This window comes from Aotus nancymaae, unplaced genomic scaffold (genome assembly GCF_030222135.1).
Source record: "Aotus nancymaae isolate 86718 unplaced genomic scaffold, 86718_ANA_hifiasm-v0.15.2.pri h1tg000016l, whole genome shotgun sequence".
NCBI classification, from domain to species: Eukaryota; Metazoa; Chordata; class Mammalia; order Primates; family Aotidae; genus Aotus; species Aotus nancymaae.
The window spans coordinates 33,387,501-33,411,740 of record NW_026988428.1 but is presented as its reverse complement, the minus strand read 5'-3'; the positions used below and the strand labels follow the sequence as shown (position 1 = coordinate 33,411,740).

General features: G+C 42.7%; 1 protein-coding gene across 3 annotated transcripts in view; it reads right to left on the bottom strand.

Annotated features, from left to right (window-relative positions):
- LOC105709463 (plasma membrane ascorbate-dependent reductase CYBRD1) overlaps positions 1-24,240 on the bottom strand; it is a 103,901-nt gene that overhangs the window by 14,070 nt on the left and 65,591 nt on the right. Inside the window, exons 1-2 of one of the 3 annotated variants that reach the window (XM_012441343.2) lie at positions 23,210-23,437; positions 2,204-2,412 (exon numbers count right to left, since the gene is read on the bottom strand). In XM_012441343.2, coding sequence (XP_012296766.1) covers positions 2,204-2,412; positions 23,210-23,402 — 402 coding nt within the window. In that variant the 5' untranslated portion in view covers positions 23,403-23,437. Of the gene's footprint in view, positions 1-2,203; positions 2,413-23,209; positions 23,443-24,240 lie in introns of those variants that run through there. The other 2 variants (XM_064377037.1, XM_012441344.3) reach the window with 2 other exon arrangements.

Here is a 24,240-nt window from a genome sequence, read left to right as displayed (position 1 = left end):
GCAATATATATAAATGAAAAAGAATGTGATACAGAATTCCTACAAATCTTTAAGAAAAAGAGAAGCATTTTCTAAATAGACAAAAGGCACAAACAGGTATTTCTTAGAAGATAAAACACAAGTGAAATGAACATTAAAACTACAAGAATACATCATTAAGTGCCAACTAGTTTAGCAAGTATTTAAAGTTTGAAGAGGATGCACGCTGATAAGGATACAGGAACTCTTATAAACTGCTGGCAGAAATATAATCTGGGTCAACCACTTTGGAAAATAATTTAGCATCATCATTTTAGGTTGAGCTTGTAATTTCACTACTATATATATGCCCAGAGAAACCTTTAGATATGAGGACCAGGAGATGTATATACGAATATTCAATGCAGCATAGTTTCTACAAAAAATAACTGAAAACAGCCCAAATGTCTAATAGCAAGAGAACAGGTAAGTAAATTTGTGGCATATTTATACAGTGAAATACAAAAGTAAAAATGAATGAACTATAGCCAGAGGAATCAATACAGTTTAATCAGTAGAGTTAAGAAAAAAGTTGCAATAGAATATATATACTATAAGACCATTTTTTAAAAAAGTTTCATTTAAAAAGCAAAATTAATCAATCTATTATTTTAGGCATGTCCATAGGGGGAAAAAGAACAATATATTATTTAATTAATCACTATTATTTAATGAAACATCTTGTTTAATCACTATTATTTAATGAAACATCTTGTTTAATTAATCAATAATATTTAATGAAACATATTGTTTAATTAATCAATGTATTGATTCACAGTAAGTAATAAAAGTATTTAAAAAATCAGAGAATGAGAAAAAACACCAGAAGAATGGTAACCTGTAGGGGTTAGGGTAGGTAAGAGCTTTCTCTGGTTGAAGAGAAGAGATAGGAGGAAGGAGAAGTAAGAGAGTTTCCAAGCCAGCGAGATGAACTGGATGTCCATTGCCGGCAGGGAGATGAAGGGAGCTGGGTACAAGGAAGAGAGGATGCCAAGGCTCAGGGCAGCCCCAGCTGATGGCCAGCAAGGGAACAGGGACCTCAGTCCTGCACATGCAAGGACCTAGACTCTGTCAACAAGCTGAATTTGCTTTAAGCTGATTCTACCCCAGTCTCCCAATCAGAGCCCTGGCAGGCTGACACCTTGATATTGGCCTTATTAGACCCAGAGCAGAGAAACCAGCCAAGCCAATCTGGACTTCTGATGTGTAGATACTGTGAGGTAATAAATTTATGTTGTTTTAAGCCATTAAGTCTGTGGTGATTTGTTACCACAGTAATAGAAGATGAATTATTTATGAACTTTTTTACCTTTATTAATTTGCTTTTCCTGGTATATTTTGCTGTTCCCTTATAGTTACCTAAATGAATAGCTTATATATTTTAAGTTCTCTTTCCAAAAAATATAATAAAAGCATTTAAGCCTATATTCCTCTGGGAACTATTTTCATTAAACCCCATAGATTTTTATTTATTTTTTTGAGACCAAGGTCTGGCCCTGTTGCCCAGGCTGAAATGCAGTGGCGTAACGTCGGCTTACTGCAACCTCTGCCTCCTGGTCTCAACGGATCTGTGCACCTCAACCTCCCCAGCAGCCAGGGCAACAGGCGTGTACCACCCTGCCCAGCCAATTTTTGTGATTTTGTTTTAGAGACAGGGTTTTGCCATGTTGCCCATGCTGATCTCAAATTCCTGCGCTCAAGTGATCCACTGGTCTCAGCTTTTCAAAGTGCTAGGATCACAGGAGTAAGCCACTGTGCCCAGCCAAGCCCTGCAGATTTTTAAATAGATGTGCTTTTTATTGCTAATTGTTAGAGATCTCTCTCTCTCTCTCGTGTTCTCTCTCTCTCTCTCTCTCTCTTTCTCTTATTTGTAGAGACAGAGTTTCCCTATGTTGCCCGGTCTGGTCTTGAACTCATGAGGTCAAATGATCCTCCCACCTCGGCCTTCCAAAGTGCTGGAATTATAGGCATGAGCCAGTGTGCCCAGCCTGATATTTCTTAATTTTGCATATTAAGATATAGAGCAGAGTATAAGTTGGTTTTTAGAGAATCCAGATTAAAAGTCATACCTAGTATAGGAAATCTTTATTACTTATTTTATTCTGCAAAATCTGCAATTCTGGTACCCCCTCAGGGAAAAATAGTTATAAAAGAAACAAATACAAAGAATCATTGAGATACTAACCTGTAACAAATAGCATATGACAGCTATCAGTCCAACCCAGCTGTGCAGACTGTACATATTGGGGATACCATTAACATTGTGGTTATCAAACACAGCCACCAGAGCGATAATTGCAAGAATGGCAGCAACTGCATTTAACCCTGCATGGATGGATTTCATCAGGAGCTTGCTGCATTTCCAGGTCCATGGCAGTCTGTATACGATGATGGCTAGGGAGAGATGAAACGACACAGAATGTATGTTGTTTTGTTTTTAAATTGACACAAAATGAACAGTTTGACACATTGGACACTCCCTTTTTGAAACTTTTTTCCCTTGGCTTCTGCTTCTGCCCTCTTCCCCAGGTTTACCCCTGCCTCTCAGTGGCTCCTTCAGGGGAGAGGGGGTGGGGGTCCTTGGCTGGCATTTTCTTCCCTCCCAACTTGTGACTGAAACTTGGTACCTCTCAGGCTCGGTCCTAGGGCTTTTTCTCCCTCCCCACTCGCTCTGTGGGTAATCTCATTCACTCTTTCTCTGAAATGCTGTCTGCATGGCAGGGACTCCAAAATTTATATCTACAGCTGACTGCCTTCTACACTTCAGATCTGCATAATCCATCAGCCTCTGGAATAGCTGGGATTACAGGTGCATGCCACAATGCCCAGCCAATTTTTATATTTTTAGTAGAGATGGGGTTTCACCAGGTTGGCCAGGCTGGTCTTGAACTCCTGATCTCAGTTGATACCCCTGCCTTGGCCTCTCAAAGTGCTGGGATTACAGGCCTGAGCCACTGTACCTGGCCAAACTAAGACATTTTTAAGAAGAAAGGAGACAACAGGCATAAATCAGATCATTAAGATTAGGAATTTGGTTTTGGATGTGATAATTTTTGGATGTTTGGGAAGCAGACATCATATATGAAAATACCAAGAAGACATTGGATTATGGTCTCGCTCTGTTGCCCAGACCAAAAAAAAAAAAAAAATATGTCTTAGTTTGAAAAGGAAAAGAAATATAAAGAATAGAAAAACATGCAAGTTTAAACCATCCAATAGAGAAATGCAAATTTAAACTGAATGAGAATACCTCTACCACATATCTGAATGGCTAAACCTGGAAAACACCGAGTATCAAAATGAATATACAGCAGTCAGAACTTGTTTTACTGATGAGAGCTTTAATAAGAATAAAACTCTGGAAAACTGGCAGTATCTACTTAAGGTAAACCTATGCGTACCTTATGATCCAGCAATTTCACTCTCAGATATATGCCAAAAAGAAATATGTACATATGTTCATCAAAATGTACTGGAATATTATTAGCAGTACTATTTATAGTAAACAAAACCTGGAAACTCTCCCAAATGCCCATCATCAATAGAATAATAAATTTACACCACGGAAAGAAATTATCTATAACTAGAACTAGACCCAGTAATATGGATCAACCTATAATGTCAATCCCAAAAGCCAGACATTAATAAATATATAGTGTAATTCAATTTATATGAAGTATGGAAACCAGCCAAACTCATCTCTGTGTTGAAAAATTCAGGATAGTAGTTGCTTTGTGGGGAAGGGTATAGCAACTACAGTGGAACACTGTGGCATTGCTCACATCGGGGTCACCACCTAAGACATCGATCACCACCAGCAGAGGCCTGTCTTGCAGACCCTGACTCAGCGACAGGTGAATAAATGCACTCACACCAGAATACAGTGAATCAAGTTGGCTAGGGATGGTCATCAGCTGCTTTCAGAGGGTGATTGCAGCTAATCCGCCCCTACTCACTGCCCTTCCTCACATTTATTCAGTATAGAATTAATAACAGAGGTTCTAAGTCAACACACCTGTGGATAATTAACGTGGTTAAAAGAGTGGCTTTATGAATGATAAAAGCTTTTGGTTCAGGCTCCCAGAGTAAACGCCATTAATGAGTAATTCCCCTTCCTCCTCTCCCAGAGAGGGCCATCCAGCACAAAGTTTACATTAGTAAACAGAGTAGAGACAAAGGAATGTCTGGTAAACAGACTTAACTGGGGAAGCTTTTATTATCCTAATCTTCAGTCTAAGACTTAATGCTCTAGCGTAAGAACTGGCTGCCTTCAGCCAGTCTCATTAAAACATTTCAGCCTTCCAAAAGGTTTGAAACTATAATCTTACAACTTCCCTAATAATTTTCTTAATATTTTGACAACCACCCTGAATGAATCCCAACAGAACACACAAGGGATTTTGAAGACTGCTGCTAACATTCTGTTTCTCAATCTAGGTGCTGGTTTCACAGGTGTCATAACAGAAGAATCAGCATTCTGTATGTAGAACAAACTCCAATTAAAAGTTTTTTTATGGCCGGGCATGATGGCTCACACCTGTAATGCTAACACTTTGGAAGGCCAAAGTGGGGGGGATCATTTGTGGTTAGGAGTACAAGACCAGCCTAACCAACATGGTGAAACCCTGTCTCTGCTAAAAATACAAAAAAATTAGCTGGGAGTGGTGGTGCATGCCTCTGGTCCCAGCTACTCAGGAGGCTGAGGCAGAAGAATCGCTTGAACCCGGGAGGCAGAGGTTGCAGTGAGCCGAGATCATGCCACTGCACTCTAGCCTGGGTGACAGAGCAAGACTCCATCTCAAAAAAAAAAAAAAAAGTTTTTTAACAAAGTGTTTTCTTAAGTGTCCTGGTTTAAGCAATAAATTACATGGTCACCTTAACCAACATGCAGCTAATTTTTGTTCTGAAGATAAAATCCTGCCCCTGGATCCATCCCTCCAGTGTGTGTTAGGGAAAATTTAGATATCTGGAAATGTGTGGCAGATTAAAAAGTTTATAGAGTACTTCCTCAGAAGATGGATTCCAGTATATCAGCAGGGTATCATGTATATTTCTTTTCTTTCTCTGTGGCCCAGGCTGGCATGTAGTGGTGCAATCACAGCTCACTGCAGCCTTGACCTCCTGGGCTGAGGTGATCCTCCCACCTCAGCTTCTTGAGTAGCTGGGACTGCAGGCACACATCACCACACCTAGCTATTTTTTCTATTTTTAGCAGAGATGAGACTCCATCATGTTCCCCAGGCTGGTCTTGAACTTCTGGGATCAAGTGAACCACCTGCGTCACATCCCAAAGTGTTGGGATTACAGGCATGAGCCACAGTGCCTGGCCTCATGTACATTTCTTAATTCCAGAAAATAAAAAGGAGCCTCATTCCACCAAAGGCTTTTATAATTTTAATATATAAAACTTCAGGCCAGGTGCAGTGGCTCACACCTGTAATCCCAGCACTTTGCGAGGCCGAGGCGGGTGGATCACCTGAGGTCAGGAGTTTGAGACCAGCCTGGCCAACACAGCAAAACCTGGTCTCTACTAAAAATACAAAAATTAGCCAGGCATGGTGGCACGTGCCTGTAATCCCAGCTACTTGGGAGACTGAGGTAGAAAAATTGCTTGAACCCAAGAGGTGGAGGTTGCAGTGAGCCAAGATCATGCCATTGCACTCCAGCCTGGGAATGAGACTGTGTCTCAAAAAAAAAAAAAAAAAAAAAAACCCAAAATTCACAGGATTATAAAAATATAAGGGATTATCTATTCCTTTTTCTAAACCTATCTATTCCTTTTCCTAACACATCTAAACCTACAAAGACAGATGTGAATTTGGCCTCTTTAAAGCTTTCAGCACAACATGTCATTTTTCCTATTCTTTGGTTCTAACACTTACCAGTTTTCACCATTAGAACAATATTCCTTTTACTTAATCCCAACCCTGAAGGATTGCTGCTTACTAAATTTAGTGTGTATGTGGGTATCTTATAAACATTGATTGGTTATACTTCCTTGATAACATGGAGACTTTTTGGATAACCATTTCTATATTCAATGAATCTTTTCAAATGATCTAATGCAATACCTTAAAAAGTATACTTTTAAAGCAAACTCAAGGCCCCCTCTCACCCCTACTTCATCTTTTCTGAGGGCATTCATGTGTCTTGCTGTTTCTCCACTGTATCCCCAGAGCCTAAGGTAGCTCTGGACTCAAAGCATGTAGCTCCTCCGTAAGTATTTTTTAAATCTCTGTATTTTTTTTTTGAGATGGAATTTCACTCTTGGTTGCCCAGGCTGGAGTGCAATGGTGTGATCTTGGCTCACTGCAACCTCCACCTCCTGGGTTCAAGAGGTCCTCCTGCCTCAGCCTCCTGAGTAGCTGGGATTACACACCCAGCTAATTTTTACATTTTTAGTAGAGACAGGGTTTCACCATGTTCACCAGGCTGATCTCAAACTCCTGACCTCAGGTGATCCACCCATCTTGGTCTCCTGAAGTGCTGGCATTACAGGCATGAGCTACCGCACCTGGCCTAAAATAACTGTATTTTTAAATTGACATATAATAATTGTACATATTTATGGGGTACATAATGTTTCAAAATATACAATGTGGCCGGGCCCAGTGGCTCATGCCTGTAATCCCAGCACTTTGGGAGGATGAGGTGGGCGGATCACCTGAAGTTGGGAGTTCAAGACCAACCTGACCAACATGGAGAAACCTCATCCCTACTGAAAATACAAAAAATTAGCTGGGCATGGTGGTGCATGCCTGTAATCACAGCTACTTGGGAGGCTGAGGCAGGAGAATCATTTGAACTCGGGAAGAGGAGGTTGTGGTGAGCCGAGATCGCACCATTGCACTCCATCCTGAGTAACAAGAGTGAAACTCCGTCAAAAAAAAAAATACACACACACACACACAGTGTATAGTGATCAGAGCAAGGTAATTCACTTCAAACTCTTATCATTTCTTTTTCTTGAAAACATTCAATATCCTCTCTTCTAGCTACTTGAAAGTATAGAGCGTATTATTGTTTAGTCATCCTACAGTGCTATGTAGAACACTAGAACTTGTTTTTAAACTATTTTGATATTATTGTAGATTCACAAGCAGTTGTGAGAAATAATACAAAGAAATCTCATATACACACCCAGCTAATTTTTATATTTTTAGTAGAGACAGGGTTTTTTTCCAACATCTTATATAACTATAGTTTTCTCCAACATCTTATATAAATATAGTCACATAGCACAACCAGGAAATGGACATTGAGATAATCCTCTGACCTTATTCAGGTTTTTTAAAACTTACCTTTTTATTTTTAATTTTTTTCCTCTCCCTTCTCCTCCATCCCTTATTCAGATTTCACTAGGTTACCTGTGTGTATGTGTGACCCATAAGTATTGTTTAAATAAAGAAATACAAAGCACTTTTACAGACTGATGAAATCTAGAAACTAAATTGATGTCAACTCAAACACTGTGGTTTCTCCTCCTCATGCTTTTTCTCCTCTAAGCACTCCCTATATAATTCTCTAGTTTTCTGGGAAAGCAAATGCCTCTTTCCTCAATGACCTAATGACCTTTTATCTACAAAGTGGAGCCTTCTGCAATCTGTGTGTGATCAGGAAATAGTAAAATAAAAATGTATGATATATGAAGACCTAATAACACATCTATCTCCCCCTTGGCTGCATTGGCCTCATTTATTACACACACAAACACACACACACACACACACACACACACACACACAAAGTCCTTACTAGGTAGTAGGTACCATCTAAGTGCTTTGCAGCTTCATTATAATTCTCACGTCAACTCTGTGAAGACAGAATTATCATTACTATTGTACAAAGAAAGCTGAGGCAGAGAGGTTAAGTAGTTTGTCCCTCCTCAATTCATGCTTTAAAATTAATATCTGTAATCCCAGCACTTTGGGAGGCCGAGGCGGGTGGATCACGAGGTCAAGAGATCGAGACCATCCTGGTCAACATGGTGAAACCCCGTCTCTACTAATACAAAGAATTAGCTGGGCATAGTGGCGTGTGCCTGTAATCCCAGCTACTCAGGAGGCTGAGGCAGGAGAATTGCCTGAACCCAGGAGGCGGAGGTTGTAGTGAGCCGAGATCGTGCCATTGCACTCCACCCTGGGTAACAAGAGCGAAACTCCATCTCAAAAAAAAAAAAAAAAATTAATATCATTGTTTTTAGTTATCGTCATCATATTATACAAACACCACCCCAGGTAAGGAGTCTTAGATCAGTGAATTTGAACATCTACATACGGAAAAGAAATACTCAGGATTTCAACACTCAAAAAGCAAATTATGAACAATGAACCATAGTAGCCTTTTCTCCCCAATACAGATCACATTATGTCAAATATTCCCAAAATAAAAACTAATCTCTGATACTAAAAGTCAAGTGTAGGCTGGGCACAGTAGCTCACACCTGTAATCCCAGCAATTTGGGAGGCTGAGGTGGGCGTATCATTTGAGTTCAGGAGTTCGAGACCAGCTTGGCCAACATGGTGAAACTCCATCCCTACTAAAAATACAAAAATTAGCTGGGCGTGGTAGCATGCACCTGTAATCCCAGCCACTTGGGAGGCTGAGGCAGGAGAATCGCTTGAACCCGGGAGGCAGAGGTTGCAGTGAGCCAAGACTGCACCATTGCACAGTGACACTCTGTCTCCAAAAAAAAAGTCAAGAATAACTATCACAATAGCATGACTCAAGGGAGTTACAGGGTTGCTGTGGGAGGTGGGGAGTTCTGATGTGCCTAGAATGTTGCTTCTTAGTCTGGGTACCCAGATGTGTTCATGTGATAAAAACACATCCCTTCTGATTTAGGTACTTTGTGCGTGTATTGTATGTTGTTCTTCAGTAAAAAGTTTACTTTTAAAAACTGTTGGGGCCAGGCACAATGGCTCACGCTTGTAATCTCAGCATTTAGGAGGCTGAAGTGGGTAGATCGCTTGAATCCAGGAGTTTAAGACCAGCTTGGGCAACATGGCAAAACCTCATCTCTACAAAAAATACAAAACTAAGCCAGACCTGGTGGCGTGCACCTATAGTCCCAGCTACTCAGCAGGCTAAGGCAGGAGGATTGCCTGAGCCCAGGAGGCGGAGATTATAGTGAGCCAAGATCGAGCCACTGCACTCCAGCCTAGGCAACAGGGCAAGACTCTGTCAAAAAAAAAAAAAAACAACAACCAAAAAACAAAACAGTTGCTAAAAATTCAAAGACAACTGCGTTCCCAGTGAAGACTTCTTACTCTTTCTAATACTATGAAGCATCACAGAGAAATGTATCAAATTTGCCGTAAAACTGAACGTTACCCCCTTTGAGTGTCAAAACTTGATTTTTAAAAACTTTTTACATTTACACAAGTATCTTTCAAATTGGCTGCACACTAGCTTTTCCTGTCCGGCAGTAGAATGAATAGAACACATTTAATCTTTTATTGATGATTTGGGGTTATCAATCAAACACCAATTATTTTCCTGTTGCTCTAAGAGGAAGCCCTTCGGGGTTTCTGAGGCAGAAGAGTGCTCACCTCATGCTTCATGATCCAAATGAGCACAGACAATTACGGTTTGAGAGTCCCTTGGTCTCTTTAAGAGTTTTTCTATCTATCTTGTTTTGTTTCTTGCTTGGGTTAGGGCACCTACCTCCAACCTCTCTCCTCCATCACTTCGTCTCACCCTTGATTCCCACCAGCTCTAAGTTTTAGCTTATAAAATGTCTTATTTTTATTTATGTATTCATTTATCTTGAGACAGGGTCTCACTCTGCACCCAGGCTGGAGTGTAGTGATGCGATCTCAGCTCACTGCAACTTCCACCTCCCGGGCTCAAGCCATCCTCCCACCTCAGCCTCCAGAGTAACTGGGGCTACAGGTGCGTGCCACCATGCCCAGCTAACAGCTTAGAAAATTTTAGGTTGCCAAAAATCTTCACGTCTGTTAAATCTGGGTTATGGGTACTGAGGGATCTATTATGTTTTTTCTTACAGTAGAAAAAGTTCATTCTAGTTTTAAAGTTAAAACAACATTTTCTTAAGCCTGCAAACTCACTAGCCAATTAGTCTTACCTACTCAATAGATGGCTTGCAGAGATTTGAGGGGCTCTTGTACAAGTGAGGCATGTGACCTTTAGCACATGGAGTTTTCAGCATCTATCCTGGCTACATAAAGACTCTGCTGCAAAGCTCGATATGCTTCAAAATACTCTCTGGATAAATAAAGGATAACTGCAAAATGTTGCATTTGCATAAGCTGCTTACATGCTTTTTAAAACGTATAGGTAACTGAAATATGGTGGACTCTGGGAGAAAATGGCAACCTTTAAGCCACATTTCCAAAACAAGAATCTATTCTCAACAGTTATAAAAACTGCCTGAAAGTGGAATTTAAATATTTCTTGCTTCTTTGACTTGGCACTTACCTAGACACCATTCCTGAGGTTCAGTGAGAAGGAAGAAAAGGGTCCCCTAAGCCCACAAGAAGGGGAAATGGTATAAAACAGCTATTTGTGACTGAAACAAGGGTTTGCTGTTAGAGGCTCTAGTTGGCATTCCATTTCTCCCAGAAAATGAGGGGAAATACAAACATATATATATATATATGTATGTATGTATGTATATATATATGTATGTATGTATATATATGAGAAATGCTTTTTAAAACCTTTAAAAGAAAAGATATTGAGGGTGGAACTTGCAGCATGATAAACTTAAAAAGAAAGAAAGAAAGGGAGGGAGGAAGAAATTAATACCTGTGTATAATTATCTTTAGACAATGAAGAGAAAAATATAGTAACTGGAATTTGGGTTTAATTATTAGAAAATGTCAGCCGGGTACAGTGGCTCATGCCTGTAATAGCAGCACTTTGGGAGGCCAAGACAGGCAGATCACTTAAGGTCAGGATTTCAAGACCAGCCTGGCCAATGTGGCAAAACCCCATCTCTACCAAAAAATACAAAAATTAGCTGGGCATGGTGGCGTGCACCTGTAGTCCCAGCTACTCGGGAGGCTGAGTCAGGGGAATTGCTTGAGCATGGAGATGTAGGTTGCAGTGAGCCACTGCACTCTAGTCTGGGCAACACAGTGAGACTAAGAAAGAAAAGGAAGAAAAGAAAATAGAAGAAAAAAAAAGAAAAGAGAAAAGGAAGGAAGGAAGGAGGGAGGGAGGGAAGGAGGGAAGGAAGGAAGAAAGGGAGGGAGGGAGGGAGGGAGGAAGGGGAAGGGAAGGGAAAGGAAAGAAAGAAAGGAAAGAAGGAAAAAAGGAAGGAAGTTAGGAAGGAAGGAGGAAGGGAGGGAGAGAGGGAAGGAAGGAAGGAACAAGAAAGGAAGGAAAGGAAAGGAAGAAAGAGAAAATGTCTCAGCTCCTTGTTGCATAATCAAAACTCAGGAATATGTGAAAATGTATACTCTCTAAGATGTAATCTCTGGTTTGACACAAGCTTTCCATCCATATACCATTACAAAACCATCTATATACACAAGATTGTCTTATAGCAGGCAATACAAATTTAGAATCTGTCAAAGTGTCTGTGGCAGGGGAAGAGTGCTTAGAGGGAGAGAAATGTCCCCAAACATGGAAAACATTTTGACTCTGGTTCTGTGTTTAAATCTTGTGATTCATGAGGGTGGGGAACATGTCTATTTTGTTCACTGCCACATCCCAGTATTTAGCATAGAGCTTGGCATATAGTAGGAATTAAGTAAGTATGTTTTTGTTTTTGTTTTCTGAGACAGAGTCTCTCTCTGTCACCGAGGCTGGAGTGCAGTGGCAGGATCTCAGTTCACTGCAACCTCCTATTCCAGGGTTCAAGCAATCCTTGTGCCTCAGCCTCCAGAGTAGCTGGATTACAGGTGAGTGCTACCATGCCTGGCTAATTTTTGCATTTTTAGTAGAGATGGAGTATCACCATGTTGGCCAGGCTGGTCTGAACTCCTGACCTCAAGTGATCTGCCCACCTCGGCCTCCCAAAGTGCTGGGATTACGGGCATGAGCCACCATGCCTGGCCCAAATAATCCTAAATAAAGCACAGGAAAAATTGCTAATAAAACATAGTAGTTCATTTAGTATTCTCAGCAAATGAGCAAATCCTCTTTTACTTTTTAAAAATTTATTGAGAGTTGACAAAATTGCATATATTTATGCTATACAACATGATGTTTCCATATATATATACGCACACTGTGAAATTATTAAATCAAGCTAATTAACATATCTATCACCTCACATACTTATTTTTCAGTCTTTTTTGTTGTTGTTGAGATGAAGTCTTGCTCTGTCACCAAGGCTGGAGTGCAGTGGTGCAATCTTGGCTCACTGCAACCTCCGCCTCCTGGGTTCAAGTGATTCTTCTGCCTCAGCCTCCCAAGTAGCTGAAACTACAGGCACATGCCACCATGCTCAGCTAATTTTTGTATTTTTGGTAGAGACAGGGTTTCACCATATTGGTCAGGCTGGTCTTGAATTCCTGACCTCATGATCCACCCACCTCAGCCTCCCAAAGTGCTAGGATTACAAGCGTGAGCCACCACACCCAACTAGTCTTTTTTTTTTGAGACAGAGTCTCACTATGTTGCCCAGGCTGGAGTGCAGTGGCATGATCTCAGCTCACTGCAACCTCTGTTTCCTGGGCTCAAGATATCCTCCTGCCTCAGCCTCCTGAGTAGCTGGGATTACAGGTGCACACCACCATGCCTGGCTAACTTTTGTATTTTTTTTGTAGAGATGGGGTTTTGCTGTGATGTCCAGACTGGTCTCCAACTCCTGGGCTCAAGCGATTCTCCTGCCTCAGCCTCCTAAAGTGCTAGAATTACAGGCATGAGCCACCATGCCAAGCCTATAAAATGCACAAATCAAAAAACTTAAGAAAAATTGTACTGCTGATCTAAGTATTAGCTAATAGAAGACCAAATGGTCCTTTCAAATAAGTAAAAAGCACTCTGCACTTGGACCCACTTAACAACCTGAAGTGAATTAAAAAATAAAATAAGAGTAAGTTATTGACTTTGAAGTATGCTGGAACTTTAAAACACTTATAAATTCTACTTAAACATGGTGTGCCCATTCCACTTCCCTTCCCTCTTTGAATAAAGTATTATTTCGCTCTCCTTGGGAGAACACTCAGAACAGGATTATCAATCTCCATAACTCATTTCCCTCTGCATGCAAGAGCTTACCACATTCTATCCAAAGGACCTTAAGTTTAAATGAAAAAGCAGAGAATCTTCTTTAAATAAACTTCTTGAAAAGATTCCTGCAGTGGCTTTCAAAGAGAATCAGAGCTTTGAAACATGTCTGTGCATTCAAACTGTCTCACAGCATGAATGTCATGAAACTGAAAATCTCTGGAATGTCAAAATGAAGGAAGTGATTCAAATGATTTGGAAGATACTTTTAGCTCTAGAAACATCTCTTTGAGTGGTTAAAATCCTCACAAAGGCAGCTACTTGGTACCAAATACATACATAAAAAGAAAAAATTCAATTAATTGACTACACATTTACAAATATTCAGAAATTGTGTGTTGTCAGAAAGATCAACTATATTTTCTTGTGCCTCATGTCAGTATTATGACAGATTAGAAAGAGTACTGGCTCTGATATTACCCGGTTGTCTGACCCTGGCCAGACATTTGGTCTCTAAAATGAAGGGTAGAACTTAAGGTCTCAGCCAACTCTAAATATTTAAGGATCAGTATAACTTACATTTCTAAACAAAACAAAACCATCATAATTTGAGCTGCGCGCAGCGAGGTGGTTCACACCTGTAATCCCAGCACTTTGGGAAGGGTGGGAGAGTCACTTGAACCCGGGAGGTCGAAGGTGCAGTGAGCCATGATTTTGCCACTACACTCCAGCCTGGCTGACAGAGCAAGGCCCTGTGTCAGAACAAACAAACAAAAAGAAACCATAACTCGTGTCCAACCAAATCAAATGGGAACAGCTTGCAGACAGGGTTGTATCTTACTTGTTTTACACAGTGTCTGGCACACAGTAAGTACTTAATAAATATGTTAATTACATGGATAGAATAATATATGAAGAAATTGAATGAATAACAACAACAAAAACCTTAGAAAAGTACAGCCAAAGTCTGTATAGTCATTTCCAAGCTTGTTTTGACCATCTAAGGAAGTTTCTATATAAAGAAAAAAGTTTTAACAAAGATTTCTGATCTTTCTTTCTTTTTCTTTTTTTTTTTTTTCTTTTTTGAGACAGGGTCTCGCTCTGTTCCCCAGGCTGGAGTGCAGTGGTTTGGTCACAGCTCACTGCAGCCTCGACCTCCCAGGCTCAAGTGATCTTCCTGCCTCAGCCTCCCAAGTAGCTGGGACTTACCACCACACCTGGCTAATTTTTGCATCTTTTTGTAGAGATGGGGTTTCGCCATGTTGCCCAGGCTTGTCTCCCTACTTGGCTTCCCAAAGTCCTGGGATTATAGGCATGAGCCACGGTGCCTGGCCCTCTATCTTCCTTAAAAAGGAAGAATGTTCTACCTTTTAAGGGAAAAATTTAAAACCTCAGAAAGTCAAGTCAGAAAACCCTAGCAGGAGTCACCTGTAAACTGGAAGCTATGGAATGGAATTTGGTCCAAAGATGTTGTCTTGTTTGATCAGCCCAATGTTTTGGAGGGCTTTCTGTTTGTTTTTGTGGCTGGTTTACTTTTTGTTTGAACCAATTTTTTAAAATCTGGATTCTCTTAGGAGAATGAGAAGCTCTGGCAACGTTGGACCGGCATCCTCACGTAGCCATGATCTGGGACTAAGTGGAAGCTTTCTGTTTTGCCAGGAGTGGGCACCCTCTAGTTCCCTACAGTTCCCATCTCTCCCACAAGTGTACACCTATACTCTGCTGCATGAGGATTTGACCTTTAATTAACTGTCCCAGTAAACAGATAAAGTGGTTTGTCACCAGTGTTATTAGGTAATGCTGGTTTTAATAAAAACTGACCTGATTGGTAAAGTGTGTCTGGACTGAGAGAACAATGAAAAATCTGTAAACACCTGATGATAACGCCAATACTTCGGGCTTCCCAGAGTGCAGTGATAACTGTTATTTTTTTTTTTAAGTTAATTGTCTTATTTGATAAGTTTGGCACAGGCCCTGTGTGGTAACTGTTATAGCCTATATTAATTCCCTAGAGCTACCATAACAAATTACCAGAAATCTAGTAGCTTAAAACAGCATATTTATTCTCTCACAGTTCTGGAGGCCAGAAATCAAAAATCAAGGTGTTATAATGATGGTCCTGAGGGAGAAGCCATGCCATACCCACTTCAGCCTCTAGGGGCGCCAACAGTTCTCCATTTTCCTTGGCTTGTGGCCACACCACCCCAATCTCTGTCTTCACATGGCCTTCCTCTCTGTGTCCTCTTTGTCTCAAATCTCCTCCTCCTTTCTCTTATAAGAACACCAGTCATAGGGTTTAGGGGCCACTCTAAATCCAGGGTGATCTCATCTTGAGATCCATAGTTAATATCTGCAAAGATCCCATTTGCAAATAAGGTTACATTCACAGATACCTGGGATTAGGATTGGACATAATCTTTTTGAGGGCCACTATTCAACCTACTACATAGCCCTTGCAGGGATTATGGAACTAGGCACACAGCGTACTACAAGAGACAATGGTTCCTATGGGGTACGGGGACTTTAAGCTGTGATCTTACCAGTGCAGATCTCATCTCCCAGTGCTTGAGCTGCCACCTGAGGAAAGGATAGCTTACTGAAGCCTAAGTTGACTGCTGCTGCAAGGATGCCCACTGCCACTGCGCTGCCAGCAAGCTCTGGCTCCTGTCCTACATCCTTCTGAGTAGATTGGTGTCTAGTATGGTCTTAGTAGTTTCTCATGTCTGAATGTTTAGCTGAATCCAGAAAGACACCCTGGTGGGTGCTATTTACTTTATACACCTGATCCTTATAGGTGTGATCCTCTGGTTTAAAGAATTGGCCAAACTTGTGCTGGGCGTGATGGCTCACGCCTATAATCCCAGCACTTTGGGAGGCCGAGGCGGGTGGATCACGAGGTCAAGAGATCGAGACCATCCTGGTCAACAAGGTGAAACCCCGTCTCAACTAAAAATACAAAAATTAGCTGGGCATGGTGGCGCGTGCCTGTAATCCCAGCTACTCAGGAGGCTGAGGCAGGAGAATTGCTTGAACCCAGGAGGCAGAGGTTGCGGTGAGCCGAGATCGCGTCATTGCACTCCAGCCTGGATAACAAGAGCGAAACTCCGTCTCAAAAAAAAAAAAAGAATTGGCCAAACTTCCATCAATTTAGTAAATATTCATTGAATGCCTATTATGTGTTAGGTAATACTGTGAGTATAGCATTGAATAAAACAGACAAAATCTCTTCCTTCTGGGAGCTTATATTCTAGTAGGATAAGACAAGCAATAAATTAATAGTCATTGGTCAGAATTTGAATAATACTGTATTTTGAATTCAGAGTCTGCAAGATTTTCTAGTGAAATGGTTGAGAAGAATGAAAGAGAAGAATCACAAATGACTGTATAATTTTGCCCTGAACAACTAGAAGGATAAAGCTACCATTTACTGAGATGGTGGAGCCTATGAGAAGAGTTGGTTTTGCAGACATGAGGAGGATCAAGAGCTGAGATTTGGCCATGTCCATTTGATATTCTAGTAGTAAGTTTGAGTAGGCAAATGGATATTTGGGTTTGGAGTTCAGGGAAGAATCTGGGCTGAATATACAAATCTGAGAGGGTTCAGTGTATAGATAGTATTTAAAGCCAAGAGGAGACTGGGTAAGATTGACTACCAATAAAGGGAGTGTAGAAAAAAAGAAGTGGTCAGAAAACTGAGCCTTGGGCACTCTAACCGGAAGATGAGAAAGAACTAGTAAAGGAGACTGAGGATGGGCCAGCCAGTAAAAAGAGAAGAACCACAAGAATCAGGTGTTCTAGAAGCCACCCAACTTAACAGGTGATGAAAGAGAGGCCAAGTAAAGAAAGTGTCCTGACCAGGCACAGTGGCTCACGCCTGTAATCCCAGAACTTTGGGAGGCGTAGGCAGGTGGATCACCTGAGGTTGGGAGTTCGAGACCAGCCTGACCAACATGGAGAAACTCCATCTCTACTAAAAATACAAAATTAGCCAGGTGTGGTGGCGCATGCCTGTAATCCCGGCTACTCCGGAGGCTGAGGCAGGAGAATTGCTTGAACCCAGGAGGTGGAGGTTGTGATGAGTCCAGATTGCGCCATTGCGTTCCAGCCTGAGCAACAAGAGCAAAACTCTATCTCAAAAGAAAAAAAAAAATGGAAGTTTCCCAAGGAGGAGTGAGGAATCACTTATGTCAAATGCTGCCTTCCACTCAAACACTATGAGAACTGAGAATTGAGCAATGGAATTAGCAACATTGGCTACCATGTTAAGTGCGATTTAGGTGGAGCAGAAGGTGAAAACCTAATTGGAGAGGGCTCAAGAAAGAACAGGAAGAAAGGAACTGTAAACTGCAGGTATGGACAAAAATTTCAAAAAGTTCTGTGGTAAGGTAAGCAGGGAATTGAGGCAGTAGCTGAGGGACATACAGGATCAAGAGTGATTTTGTTTTGTTTTGTTTTCGAAGATGATAGAAATGATAACATGTTGGAAATAAGCCAGTTAAGGGAGAAACTTAATGATGCAGAAAAAGGAGGGAGAATTGGGAGGAAGGCAGGAAGAGGCACAGATCGTACTTCTGCAGTAACATTCTTGGAGCTAGAGGCCTTAGAATAAAGATGCATTTCCAGTGCAAAATGATGTTCATTCTTCCTGAAGGTTGACCAAGCCTAAACTGGCTGAACAGTAATCACTAGGGAAAAGGGAGGGTGTGTTAACTTTAGATACTATTATTATCATCACAAATAAGTGGCTATAAGTTGCATTTTGCTACTAACAATTCAATGATGGTACAGAAAGAATCACTCATTCATTCAACAACCACATATTCGTCTACCATGCGCCAGTTCTAGGTGTTATTCTAGGTGCTGGGGATACAGCAGTGAGTACCACAATCATATCTAAAACATTTTTGTGGGTTGCATTATTTTAAAAGCTATGTGTATTTATTTACAACCAAAAATATGTTAGCAATATTTTTGTGCTTTTGGTCACAAAATTTTAAATCATCTCTTTATGCTCTGTAAAAACCCTTGTATTGCTAAGATTGATAGGTTTTTATTATCAATGGTGTCCCTGAAGCTTCTTTCAGAGTAGGTATTTGGGGCACTTTTTCCATTATCTTATTTCCTGGATTTTACCCCCAAGAGCCTTTTCAAATCTATTTAAGTGATCTTGGAATTTGGTCACTTTTAGGTAAATTAATAGGATATCCCAATTGTTTTTTAAGAACTGCTCTTAATTTCTTTGTTAGTCTGTTAAATGTTAAAGGTAGTTATATTCCCTCACAAAATCAACTTGAGATCATTAAACTATTTAATTTCTCTCCCTTCAGTTTATACAATAAAAGAGTTCTACACAGGAAAGGAAGGAGTATAGAATTGCCAGGACTTCTTTTTGCTAAATTTAGACACCAGAATTTTCTACCTTTCACTAAAAAACACATTCCACCTTGCTGAACCTTTTAAAAGGTCAACAGCCACTTTGAGAACGTTTATTTTTTCAGTCTTTTCTGTGGCCTTCTTTTCAAGGCTCGTTTCTCTGATTTCCTAGTAGTATACTTATTTCATGGGAAACATTTCTTTCAGAGAAGCACAAAGCCTCTTCTAAACTCTTCCTCATTCATGTCAGAGTCTGTTAGCTAGATTTTCCACTAGTTTAAAATTTTACTTTAGTTTTAGATTTCCCATGATCTGTTATACTTGCATTTAGAATATATACATTTTCCAAAATATACTTGGAATGTGGGAGGTGGGGAGAGAGGTGGGGAAAGGAAGGGAGAGGGAGAGGGAGAGAGGAAGACAGAGGAGAAAATGTGAGAAGGAGAGAGAGGGTGAGCGAGAAAGGGAAAGGGGAATAAGGAAGGAGAGGGAGATTTGTTTTGGAACTTCTACGTTAGCTTTGCTTTGACGCTTACTTCTCTTTTTTTTTTTTTTTTTTGAGAAGGAGTCTTACTGTGTTGCCCTGGCTGGAGTGGAGTGGTACGATCTCAGCTCACTGCAACCTCCGCCTCCCAGATTCAAGCAATTCTCCTGACTCAGACTCCCAAGTAGCTGGAATTACAGGAAACTGCCACCACGCCAGGCTAATTTTTATATTTTTAGTAGAGACAGGGTTTCACCATGTTGGCTGGGCTGGTCTCAAACTCCTGACCTCAGGTGATCCACCTGCCTCAGCCTCCCAAAATGCTGGGATTACAGATGTAAGCCACTGTGCCCGGCCAGAGCTTACTTCTTAAAGGTGTTTCAAAGAACTCGTACTTGTTCTTAGTTTCAAATATTGTTTACTATGTGTATACTGCATTTTATACTTAAAGTAATAACTGTCACAAAATTTTAAATAATCTCTTTATGCTTTGTAAAAACCCTTACATCACTAAGATAGATAGGTTTTTATTTAGAAAATGTATTTATTTAGAAAATGTATATATTCTAAATTAGCCTTCCTTTCCTCATCTCCAAATATTTGTGTATTACAGAAGAGAACTCCATTACATTGTGTTCATTGTTAGAGCTCTGAAATCCCATTGCCCAAAATTTTCCTCCTTGTAGCAATCACTCACAATAAAAAAGTCTGTTATAACATGGCGAGTCTGTAATGTGTGCTTCCCTCAAAGCCTATAAAGTCTGTTTATTACTCCCCCTCCTTCCACTGGAGCCTTCCTAATGCTTGGGGTGAGGAATGTGGGTGGGTGTATGGGCCAAGATGTGGAAGAACTGGGGAGAACCCTGCATGTGCCTACATGTATGAAAACATTTATGCTCAGGTCAATTAAATGCATTATATGATTAAAGTGATTTTCACATCCAGGATCCAAACAGGAAACAGGATGAGTCATGATGGGACAAACTCTGGATCATTGATACAAATACAGTAATTGAACCTAAAGAACAAAAGATCGGCCAGGTGCCGTGGCTCACACCTGTAATCCCAGCACTTTCGGAGGCTAAGGCAGGTGAATCACTTGAAGTCAGGAATTTGAGACTAGCCTGGCCAACATGGTGAAACCCTGTCTCTACTAAAAATACAAAAATTAGCTGGGCATGGTGGTAAACAGCTGTAATCCCAGCTACTCGGGAGGCTGAGGCAGGAGAATCACTTGAACCTGGGAGGCAGAGGTTGCAGTGAGTTGAGATCACGCCACTGCACTCCAGCCTGGGTGACAGAGGGAGACTCTGTCTCAAAACAACAACAAAACAACAACAACAAAAACAAGATTTTCATAAGAGCAGCAGATGACAATTGCCAAAATATCCATTCACACATTTTTGTCCAAGAGTAAGTATGAACAGATTAAGTTCAAAGTTTAGAGTAACTTAAAAACCTTTTAGGAAAACTGTATATTGGACTCTAATATGAATGAAGAGTTTCCAAATATATTTTAGATGCAGGTTTTCTAAAAAGAATATTAGGCAGAAAATAAGTATATTACCATAAAGGCAGAGAATCGAACTTTGACAATAAGGTCACTGAAAAGAAAACAACTTTCATGGGTAAGTTACATAACTCTTGTCTGCCTCATTTTACTCTTACATACATGTGACATCATGCACTTAGTGGACACACAGCATGCAGTCACTGTTAGCCATTTTGACATTTTCTCCTCTGTAGCAAGTCAGGCAATGAGTACTATCACTTGTGTTTCCCTTACCCTCAATTATAAGAATTATAAGAAGATATTCCAAGAGATATTCTCAAGCACAGAATTGAGGCAGTAGCTGAGGGACGGACATACAGAGTCGAGTGATTTTGTTTCTTGGTATTAGAAGTAAAGGAAATTCTTGGTAATTCTTGGTATTAAAAGGAAAGTTTCTTGGTATTAGAAGCTGCTCTGAAGAGCTGGGTGGAAGAGGAGACTGGTTCTACATTTTTTTTTTTTTAGACGGAGTTTCGCTCTTGTTACCCAGGCTGGAGTGCAATGGTGCGATCTCGGCTCACCGCAACCTGCGCCTCCTGGGTTCAGGCAATTCTCCTGCCTCAGCCTCCTGAGTAGCTGGGATTACAGGCACGCGCCACCATGCCCAGCTAATTTTTTGTATTTTTAGTAGAGACGGGGTTTCACCATGTTGACCAGGATGGTCTCGATCTCTTGACCTCGTGATCCACCCGCCTCGGCCTCCCAAAGTGCTGGGATTACAGGCGTGAGCCACCGCGCCCGGTCCTACTTTTTTTTTTTTTTTTTTTTGAGATGGAGTCTCACTCTGTTGCCCAAGCTGGAGTGCAGTGGCATGGCCTCGGTTCTCTGCAACCTCTGCCTCCTGCCACCCGGGTTCAAGCAATTCTCCAGAATCAGCCTCCAGAGTAGCTGGGATTACAGGTGTCTGCCAGGCTTTTTGTAGTTTTAGTAGAGACGGGGTTTCACCATGTTGGCCAGGCTGGTCTCGAACTCCTGACCTAATGATCCGCCCTCCTCGGCCTCCCAAAGTGTTCGGATTACAGGCATGAGCCACCGCGCCCGGCTGACTGGTTCTACTCTTTCAGCAAACAAGGTGTAGACAGCTCTGGGCCAAACAAGGGCTCCACCATGAAGGAAACAGTGCTTCTGGTGACCGTTACTTTGGAACTTGAGTATGTTTTTCTCTTTTAAGCGTAGTGGCAAAATAGCTGAGAATTACGCAACAAAATGACTTATGTGGCCAGTGGTGCTCACACCCTGATGCCGATCTCATACCAGGGAAGCCTTGGACTACTGAGGGTTAGTAACACCTTCCACTACATTCCAGAGTGGGAGAATGCTGGCCACACTTGCAAAAGCTGCAGTACAAGTTGAAAACAACCAGTAAAAAAGACAAAATCACTTTTTCTTTAGGAATGAGGTCAGCACTGTTTTGCACACGCATTTGTGGGGAGTTAAATATTCGGTGAAGAAAAGGCAGCCTGCCCGGAGGCAAAGCTAGAGATTCAGCCCGTGGACATCTCTTTCCAAAACCCTTGCTACCCTTCTCGATTATTTTCTACGACATAACCCCAGTCCACCCCTTGCTGCCTTTCTGTTACTTTCTCAAGGCCATGCCCGTTACAAATACACAGTGTTTGCGCCACAAGCTCGAGGTTCCTCCAGCCACAAGGCAACCCGAAGGAAGCTGTCAGGACATGGCGAGTGACACTACACAATGATAACACACACTGCCAACGACTGCTGAGCCCCACCCCCCCGCGCCAGCCTCAGCAGGGAGAATGCAGGCCCAAGGCTGGCTCGACGCGGGCCAAACACGGACACTCGGGGACATCCCGAGCAGAGGCATCCCTCGGTACCAGGAGGCCGCAGGCCCTCTCCAGGCATCTCCCACCCGAAGTGCTGCGCCAGTGCCCAACAGGAAGCCCCGCGGGGGAACTTGCGCCAGTAGGCTGCCACACAAACAATTCGGGCTCAAGACCGTCCAATGACTGTCCAGGGAGGCGAAACACTCTTTGGGGTCCCGGCAGCTTCCCGGGCTCGACAGAGTTTAATGCTCTAGGAGGAGAGGAACCAGGGGCGGATGCTTCACTCACCCTCCTTGGCCAGCCCCTTCACCCAGGGTCAAGGATGTCACAAACACGGGCAAATTCTCGCTCCAGCCATCTTTACCCCGCTGCCTTCCCCTCCTTATCTGCACCCTGGAAGCAAGTTCAGCAAAAGGCTGAGGCCAAAGCCTTTCCGCGCCCCGGATTGCGCAGGCTCGGTCCACAGGGGCAACTTTCGGGGGCGAGTGGGCTGCCAGCAGCAGCGCGCCCCGGCCCAAGTTTCTGGGTCTCGGAGGCGCCTCCAATGCGTCCCAGCCACTCGCCGCGAAGAGTTAACCAACTGGGGCTGGCCCCGCTCCGCCGCCCCCGCAGCGCGTCTCTACCCAGACCCCGAGTTCGTCGCGATCCGCCCGAACCGCAGCACATTCCGGCCTCCAGAGCCCGCCCGCCTCCCTCCTCCCGCCCTCCCGCCCTGCCGACTGGGCTCCTCGAGCGCTCCCCACCGCGCCCCTCCGGGCCCCGCCATCCTCCCTCACTTCCTCAGCTATGAGGGGCTTCACGGAAGACCCCCAGCCCCCACCGCTCTCCCCCCACCCCCGGAGGTGCCAGTACCGATGCCCTGGATGAAAACGAAGCCGGTGACCAGGAGCACCGGGTGCCAGTTAAACTCGAGTTCGGTCCCGTCCCAGCCGAGCCCCTCTCGGTAGTGGAGGACCCAGACTAGGGTGAAGATCACCGACAGGAAGCCGACGAGCAGCGCCGACACCAGCAGCGTCAAGAAGAGCCAGTAGCCCTCCATGGCCATCAGCGCCCCATACTCCGCACCGCCAGGGCCACAGGAACTTGGCGAGGCGGCGGCAGCCTCTGGGTAGTGGCCGGGCGGCGGGACCGGGGCGTCGATTTCTTGGGGCAGTCTCCGCCTGCGGGGAGGGACTTTCAGGGCTGCTGGCCCGGAATGTGGGGCCCCTTGGGGGTGGGCAGCTGGCCCCTGCTCAGAAACGGGCCCCACCCCCGGGATCACGCCGCCGCTGAGTGCGCTCACTGCGTGGTGGCCTCGCCCTCGCCCTCGCCCAGCATCCAAGCTCGCAGAGGGCTTCGGTAACAGACCTAGTTAGTTGCTCAAAGAGAGAACTCCGAGGATTTTATACCCACCACTTTCTTTTCACCCTTCCCGTATCTCGTCCTTATTTGTGTGGAGGCTGAGTCCGGCAGTGGTGCGCCCTCTAGGTTAAGAGAAGAGAGGGATCCGTTGGATAAAGTTATTTGTGTGCTTTTAACTCGTGAACCCTCCTTAGCCTCAGTGCTAGAGAATTGGCTGTCTCTAATATCAAAGGGTGTTAAGGAGGAACCTGTAGGGTGGTGTAAACTAAAAATAAAATCCTAAGCCCCTCACTGACTGAATGGACTCCCATGGCCAAGCAGACCCCAGAAAAACCTTAAAGCTGAGTTTCTAGCCACAACTGGAAGGGAAGTCAGGAAGTCTATCCCCTCCCTTTTGGAATTGAGACTCAACAGCTGACTAGCATTAATGTTTAAAATAGAAATCGTAAGTCTGACAGAACAGACTCTTTGTAGCAATAAGGCATTCAATTAGAAACAGGATCTAAGTCATATACTCCTACGCTTAAGGAAGAAACTATGCT